This window comes from Buceros rhinoceros, unplaced genomic scaffold (assembly GCF_000710305.1).
Source record: "Buceros rhinoceros silvestris isolate BGI_N320 unplaced genomic scaffold, ASM71030v1 scaffold16096, whole genome shotgun sequence".
NCBI classification, from domain to species: Eukaryota; Metazoa; Chordata; class Aves; order Bucerotiformes; family Bucerotidae; genus Buceros; species Buceros rhinoceros.
The window spans coordinates 25652-33673 of record NW_010415926.1 but is presented as its reverse complement, the minus strand read 5'-3'; the positions used below and the strand labels follow the sequence as shown (position 1 = coordinate 33673).

The 8022-nt window shown below is 43.0% G+C and overlaps 1 protein-coding gene across 1 annotated transcript in view; it reads left to right on the top strand.

Moving 5' to 3' along the window:
* Positions 1-123: 123 nt before the first annotated feature.
* The window catches only part of DHX8 (DEAH (Asp-Glu-Ala-His) box polypeptide 8), a 12323-nt gene continuing 4424 nt past the window's right edge, over positions 124-8022 (top strand). Inside the window, exons 1-15 of the mRNA XM_010137597.1 lie at positions 124-201; positions 670-742; positions 1186-1271; positions 1834-1943; positions 2056-2367; positions 2621-2765; positions 3325-3528; positions 3992-4079; positions 4399-4496; positions 5018-5165; positions 5550-5731; positions 6162-6356; positions 6561-6746; positions 7251-7461; positions 7793-7974. Coding sequence (XP_010135899.1) covers positions 709-742; positions 1186-1271; positions 1834-1943; positions 2056-2367; positions 2621-2765; positions 3325-3528; positions 3992-4079; positions 4399-4496; positions 5018-5165; positions 5550-5731; positions 6162-6356; positions 6561-6746; positions 7251-7461; positions 7793-7974 — 2181 coding nt within the window. The 5' untranslated portion in view covers positions 124-201; positions 670-708. The remainder of the gene's footprint in view (positions 202-669; positions 743-1185; positions 1272-1833; positions 1944-2055; positions 2368-2620; positions 2766-3324; positions 3529-3991; positions 4080-4398; positions 4497-5017; positions 5166-5549; positions 5732-6161; positions 6357-6560; positions 6747-7250; positions 7462-7792; positions 7975-8022) is intronic.

Genomic DNA, 8022 nt, shown 5'->3' with positions numbered 1-8022 from the left:
TGACGGAGCTGGCCGGTCACCCCGTGCCCCGGAGAACGGCTTTTACCCGAACAGGAAGTACTGACGCTGCTTTTTAATTATTTGTTGTAATTTGTTTTCTGCTTTTTCTTTGTAGCCGAGTTTGTGATAAATCTTGCTGAGAAAAATACCACGTTTGATGCATTTAAAGCAGTTCTTGTGAAGAATGGTGCCGAGTTCACGGTAAGTGAGATCTGGGTGTTACTTATGAGTTCTTCTTGTCCTTGTATCTTTTATAGAGCCTTTTGTTTTAAAGAGAGGTGTGAGGAGTGATTATTAGTTTTCTTCAATTGGAAAGCTATGCGCTAACTAGCTTTTGAGTATTCCTGTCTCCTTTTTTAAAAACAACTTCAGTAGTTTTTGTGAAGCACTCTTTTGAGGACTTGGAATGGCTTGTTTTCTCACCGAGCATACAAAATGTGGAAGAAACAGCAAAGTCGTTTAAACGGAATTATCGTGATCGTTTTCACCTTTGACTTACTGTATCTTTTTAGGACGTACGTGAAGTGTGGTGATACTTTCTAAAAATGAACCTGCATCTTCAGAATTGAGGGGGTTTTGTCCTTCTAATAAACCATCTTGTGCTGTCTGATAATGAAAAACCATGTGGCAGTAATTACTTCAATTAAAACATTTTATTAAATTTTTCAGGATTCCCTTATTAGTAATTTACTACGTCTCATACAGACAATGCGGCCTCCACCGAAACCGTCTACGAGCAAAGGTACGCATAGTCCTGTCCCTCCTGTCAGTTCAGTGTAGAAAGAAAAACAAAATTCTCGGTCCCTGTTAGGTTTTGACCTTGTTTGGTGAGATCGATGCAGTTGTTGTTCTGGGTTTATAAGGCCAGACTGTATCGTACTTTTGCAGTGGGGCGGGTGTCTCTCTGTTGTCGGTGGGAGGTTAGCTGAACTCCTCAGGCGCTACAGCCGTCCTGAGTGCACCGCTCAGAGCAGTTGGGTGTTTCACAGGTTCACTGATCATCAGAATGTTATTTGTGGGAAGGTGGCATTGTAATCTTTGAGCGTCCGTACAATGTAGACTGACCTTTGCATTCAGGTGAAAGTTAAATTTATATTCAATTACAGAAGAGCTGGAATGATTCACTGCTGATTTTCTAAGTTTTCTGGGGTTTTGTTTGTTTTTTGTTTTAAATCTCAAAATCAGAGACAGTCGTCAAACCCAAATCGGAGAAGGAAAGGTTGAAGGAATTGTTTCCAGCCCTTTGCAGGCCAGACAATCCCAACATCAGGGTAAGGTCATAATTTTAGATTTCTTTTGTGGGCATGTGAAAACATACTGTTTTTTTGTGTTAATGTGAGTGTCTCCTGCTAACGTGTGGATAAAAGTGGACTGTGAGAAATGAACACGAAGGAGGCGGAAGGCGGAAGGCTGGCCCTGCTGCCTGTAGTTATCAAGAGTAGCGGGCTCAGCAGTTGCCACGTTGATGCTGTTTTGCAGAATAACTGGAAGATGAGGCTCTTATGACCTGAAACGTGTTTACTGGCCTGGCCTTTCTTATATAACATTCAGACTAATGATGGGTTACAAACCTACTTCTGACATTCAGGTGCTATGAGGGACTGCCATTTTATATTTCTCTAATAATTTGAGTTGTTGGGGTTGTGTAAAAGCAGAGTTGTCTCAATATTGTGGCAAAGTACTTTTTTTTCTGTATTGAGTGTTCTGTCTGATTTTTTTTCTGTTTTGCATTCCTTCTAAATCAGTGCGCCTGTCGTTATCCTTCCTGTAGAGTAATTCTCTGTGACGGACTTTTCATCAGCCTTCTTACCCCTCTGTTCTCTGTCCTTGCAGAATATGCTGGATGAAGATGATGTGAAAGTGGCAGCTGATGCACTTAGAGAACTTGAAGCCCTGATGCCTAGTGCAGACAGGCAAGGCAAGCAGAGCAGCAGTGACCACCGGTAGGTTTCTAGCGTGTCTTTGGGGGATCTCTGTTGGCACTTGGTATTTCCTGCTCACGCTGTTCTTGTGTGGAATTTCACTGCAAATGTGCAATGTTTCTTTGTTTGTTAGGACAAAGAAAAAGAGGAGGAGCCGAAGTCGTAGCAGGGACAGGAAGCGAAGGCACAGGTCTCGCTCTAGGTCTCGTTCTAGGACTTGGGATAAGAACAGGGGGAAATCGAGATACCGGTCAAGGAGCAGAAGTCGGAGTCCCAGTAGGGACCGTAAGGATCGAGAGAAGTACGTCGAGAAGAGCAATGACAGATGGAGAGACAAGCACATAGACCGTCCACCCCCTGAGGAGCCCTCCATTGGAGACATTTATAACGGCAAAGTCACGAGTATAATGCAGTTTGGATGCTTTGTGCAGCTGGAAGGACTAAGGTACCTTTTATGTAAATCCGGGGCTATTCCGAGTCCTTTTTTCTGCTGCTATCTTAAAGAGCTGTGAGGCTGCAATAAGGTACCAGGTCTGATTCAGAAAAATAAATCTGACGGCAGTGAATGTTCTTATAAAAAATAGTTTGTGAACAGACACAGTCAGTCAGTTGACAACAAAATATTTTAATGTGGACTCTGATCTGAAGGACTGTTGGAGTACTAATGTACGTCTCATGCCCCTCTGTTTCACCTGCAGGAAGCGTTGGGAGGGCTTGGTCCACATCTCAGAGCTTCGAAGAGAAGGACGGGTTGCCAATGTCGCCGATGTTGTGAGCAAAGGACAAAGAGTAAAAGTCAAAGTGTTATCCTTTACTGGCTCCAAAACCAGCCTGAGCATGAAGGTAGGGAAGGCATCCTATAATGCTTGTAATAGACTTTGTGGTGCCAAAACTTTTAAAGATTATGCCTCTGCTATTTTTTGCTCTTTTTAATGAAAACTAGTACATAACCCTTCAGTGGGAGTTAATGAGTTATTGTTCCTTATTTAAGGAACTTATTTAAGGCCTGTTACTTCTTGATCGTTTTCTGCAGGTTCTTGTGTTTGATGTAATGTTCCTGACTTGCCGTTAGTGAAGCGGCAAGGCAAACCTCCAGCTGTTGCTGTATCTGTCTTTTTTCAGTATGAGAGTAGTATTTCATTTTGAATGAAAGCACTGTCGTGGCCAAGGAGAGCGTTGGGGTGTACTTAGCTTACAATACCACCCGAGAAACAAAAAGCGTGCAAAACAGCATTTTCTGTGTGCAGGCTGTTGTTGGCATTTGGCAGCAGTTGGCAGTGTGGGCAGTTGTTGGCACCCGAGAAGGGTACTCTGCTTTTTCCCTTGCGCTAGAGGAAGCACCAGTGTTAATAGGTAGAAGTGCAACACAGCGAGACCCGACTGATTAATGAGTCTAATGCAGGATGTTGACCAAGACACTGGGGAAGACTTGAACCCGAACCGGAGGAGAAACCTGGTTGGAGAAACCAATGAAGAAACCTCCATGAGAAACCCAGACAGACCCAGTCACCTGTCCCTGGTGAATGCCCCAGAGGTGGAGGATGACAGCCTCGAACGGAAACGCCTCACCCGAATTTCAGACCCAGAGAAATGGGAAATCAAACAGGTGGGTTTCTGTGTTCAGGGAAGTAGTGTGTCCGTCAGTAAAACCTGCTGGGGAGTTCGTGAACTGCAGTATAGCTCCGACATTGTTTGTTTGTGTCACTTCTGAGCTCTAAATTGCCCTCTTAACTATGACATTAACCCTGCTTTGAGCAGGAGGTTGGACCAGGTAACCACCAACCTGGGGGATCACGGTCTTTATCCAGTGACACTTTGGTGGCGTTTGATTATCAGTGCAGTGCCTAAGCCAGTTGTCTCATGCTGATGTTCTAAGAAAAGGACTAACTTGCTCAGGGGCTGGATGGCTTGCAGAGAAGTGTGGAGGAATGCAGGACCATTCCTTTGTTCTGAAACCACAACGTGCCTTTCTTCTGTTTTACAGGTCTGGCAGTAGCTTTAGAAGCTGTAAGTGTGAGTTGTGTTCTGTTCATGGAGACAGATTCATGTTGTGTTCGTTCTGTCCGCAGATGATTGCAGCTAATGTGCTTTCTAAGGAAGAGTTTCCTGACTTTGATGAGGAGACTGGGATTCTCCCTAAAGTTGATGATGAAGAAGGTAGTATTTCTAAGGAGTCCTGCTGTTGTAAATTACTTGTGTTTGTGGATGTGTTTGAATTCAGAAAGAGATGAAGATACAAATGGGTGTGAAGCATCTCACAATTTGCTGTCATCTTAACTATTTCGAACTAGGGTTGCTCTAACCTTTTGGTTAGTCTCTGTCTGTGCATTCTTTTTGTTTGTGGTATTTTCACTTTTAAAAGGTAGTAAATCATCATCAAGCATACACAGAAAGTACTGTTTGAAGAGGTACTCTTATGTACCTGAAAGAAGGTATTTTAACTTTTCTATTAAAATTGTCACTTATGGATTTTTAGATGAGGACCTTGAGATTGAGTTAGTGGAAGAAGAGCCACCATTCCTCCGAGGGCATACTAAACAGAGCATGGATATGAGTCCCATCAAAATAGTGAAGGTAAGAGATTCCCAGGACCAAAACCAATCTACTTGATTTAATTAAGTAAATATGTAACAATTTAACAACCTATTTTCCATCTGGACATTACTGAGAGCGCTGAATAACATTACCACTGAATGGAAGATCCTTTCTTTACTTATAAAGCTGGATTCTTACTTAACTGGTGTCAATGAAGTAGAATAATAGAAAAAAGTGTCTTACCCTGCAGCAGCAGCCATTTCACATTAGCGTTCTGCCTTTTCTTTCCTTTTGAAAGTAGAAGGTGGAAGAGAAATACTTATTTTTCGTTGGTTCTGTCCATAGCGCTTCTGACTGGACAGTGTAGGGATGCTCTATATTAGTCATGACGATGGAAGTTCATGAGGCTGGGCTAATGGAAGTTTCCTGGAAGTTAAACAGATCAAAAGTTAACGACTCGTAAAGCATCTTCAGAAGACACTTCTAAAGGACACTGACAACAGAGAGATAATTGAAGGAGTGGGAGTGCTTGGAATCTTAACTTTTTTCTTGCTTTCCAGAATCCAGATGGTTCCTTGTCCCAGGCTGCAATGATGCAGAGTGCTTTAGCTAAAGAAAGACGAGAACTTAAACAAGCCCAGAGAGAAGCAGAGATGGATTCTATCCCCATGGGACTCAACACACACTGGGTAGATCCCCTCCCTGATGGTATGTCTGAACACATCTAAATGTGAACTGTGCCTTTTTTGGGATAGCTGAGCAACTCAGGAGGAATGTCTTGGTACTGTTTGTCTCACTTTAAAAGCGAGGCAAAGAGGTATTTTTCTGCTGAAATGGAAATAGGAATGTTAAGGGAAATGTACTGCTATATCCTGCAAACCATCAGGGATGCATTACTAAAAAGGTGAGATGGGTGGTGAAGCAATTTTTTACACGGAAATCAATGTCATAGGGGGGATGTACATGTTGGAACTTAAAAAATACTTCAACATACAAGCATAGAAGGCATGGATGATGGAACAGCAGGATCTGGATCATCAGGGGCTGTGCTGCACAAACCTGGGGGTAATGCTGGAATTCTTTCTCTTCTAGTGGATGGAAGACAAATAGCTGCAAACATGCGAGGAATCGGGATGATGCCAAATGATATCCCAGAGTGGAAGAAACATGCATTTGGTGGCAACAAAGCTTCTTATGGTAAGAAAACTCAGCTTTCCATCATCGAGCAGAGAGAGAGTCTCCCAATCTTCAGGCTGAAGGAGCAACTGATACAAGTAAGACACTTGAAATGGCTTTCTTGTTTGAGCAAGCAATAATTTAAAACTGATAGTTTTGTTTTGTTGACAGGTGAGTAGCCACTTGATAATTTTAAGTGCAGAACTGTAGTTCGGAATAATTATTTTAAAGGATTATATATATCTATATTTTAATAATGCTCCAGGTCTTTATTGATGTGAGTCAAAATTGAAACTAGGATCATGTCAGCAAGTGACGGGTCAGCTAAATGGTTGACCAGTTTGCTGGCTTGAACTGGAAGAACAGTTGTATGGTTTTTGGTCGGGAGGTTGTATGGTTTTTGGGTCTTTGGAGGAAGAGCAGTAGGTGCTCAGGCCGGTCCTAGATACACTATGTGGGTTTTGTTTGTTTCATTTGGTTTTTTGTTTTTAAGGTTTGACAAGTGAATCTGTTATCCACCTCTTCTAGGCTGTGCATGACAACCAGATTCTGATTGTTATTGGAGAGACGGGATCTGGGAAGACAACGCAGATTACCCAGTACCTGGCGGAGGCGGGATATACATCAAGAGGAAAGATTGGATGTACTCAGCCTCGCAGAGTCGCCGCAATGTCTGTTGCGAAGAGGGTGTCGGAGGAATTTGGTTGCTGCTTGGGACAAGAGGTGAATTTTCATGCTGAGGAAACATGCCAAAATAAGCATGAGGAAAAGTAGGATGAATCAGTACTGGAGCTAGTTTGCTTGTGTGTCCACTTGTCTGTTCGCTTGTAGGCTGTAAGATGAGCTTGCAGAACAGTCAAACTGGGAATTAATGGTGCTAATACCTTAATTCTGTAGCTTCAGTTTCTGTGCAACTCTTCTTTCTAGGTTGGCTACACCATTCGGTTTGAAGACTGCACTAGCCCTGAAACTGTCATCAAATACATGACAGATGGTATGCTACTGCGGGAGTGCTTGATAGACCCTGATCTGACCCAGTATGCCATTATCATGCTGGATGAAGCCCATGAGAGGACCATACACACCGACGTGCTCTTTGGACTCCTGAAGAAGGTAAGGTAGCATCGGGGTTTTGTTGCTTTGGTGTGCTCCCTCTGCTATGGGTGGGGAGGAACGCACGGGGAAAGGCAAAGTCACACAAGTGAAGTTCATTCATGTGCTCCAAGAGTCTCTTCTGAAGCAAAGCAAAGGCTTGCTAGGGTTTGTAATCAAAATTTGTATAAGATGAGCCATTGTGTGAAGACAAATCAAGCAAAGTTCAGCAGAAACAATGAGAACCGGCAGTCTAGGATGCTCATAATGATGGATGAGCAGAGGAGTGTTCTTGCTGTGTTCTTCCTTCTCTGACGAAGGCTTTCTGGGACAAGTACTGCTAAGAAGGGTTTGAAATGTGACTTCAGTGGTCAGTTTTTTTGAAGTTCTGAATACTGAAATGAGCTGCCCCTGTACTCAGGCATTAAAGTGTCTGATATTCCTGGTCATGTTTCTGACTTAAGTGCTCTATGTTAGTAATCCCAAAGGCAGCAAATAACTTGAGAACTTTCTATCCTGCTACAGACAGTACAGAAACGTCAGGATATGAAGTTGATTGTGACATCAGCAACGCTGGATGCTGTGAAGTTCTCTCAGTATTTCTATGAAGCGCCGATCTTCACAATTCCTGGCAGAACCTATCCAGTAGAAATTCTGTACACAAAAGAGCCAGAGACAGATTATTTGGATGCCAGTCTGATTACAGTAATGCAGATCCACTTAACGGAGCCACCAGGTGAGTGGAGGTTGGTCTAGGATTAACTGGTGATTCAAGGACTCCAATACCTATGAGCAAGGTCTTTCTATAAGTCATGGTTTATGAGTAACATGAGCAAAATGCTCTCAGCACTATCCCCTGTTGTTTGCAAATACAGTAAGTCAAATGCCAAAAAGTTGGGTGAAAGACTGAAGTATTTTGCTTGTGGCTAGGAGGTGTTGCTCAGGGGCTAGCAAAAGTTTGGGATCCTCTGCTTCAAATGGAAACAGTGAGGTACGGACGTGAACGACGCAGGAGCTGTACTGAACAGAACTGATGCTGTGCATGTTTTAATTTACTTCCTGTGTAGGTGATATTTTGGTGTTTCTAACTGGTCAGGAAGAGATTGACACCGCCTGTGAAATCCTCTATGAGAGGATGAAGTCTCTGGGACCTGATGTTCCAGAGTTAATTATCCTACCAGTGTATTCAGCTTTACCCAGTGAAATGCAAACCAGGATCTTTGACCCGGCCCCACCAGGAAGCAGAAAGGTAATTTCAGCTAAGTGTGGCTTCAGCTTCTGCTGATACTGTTGGGTT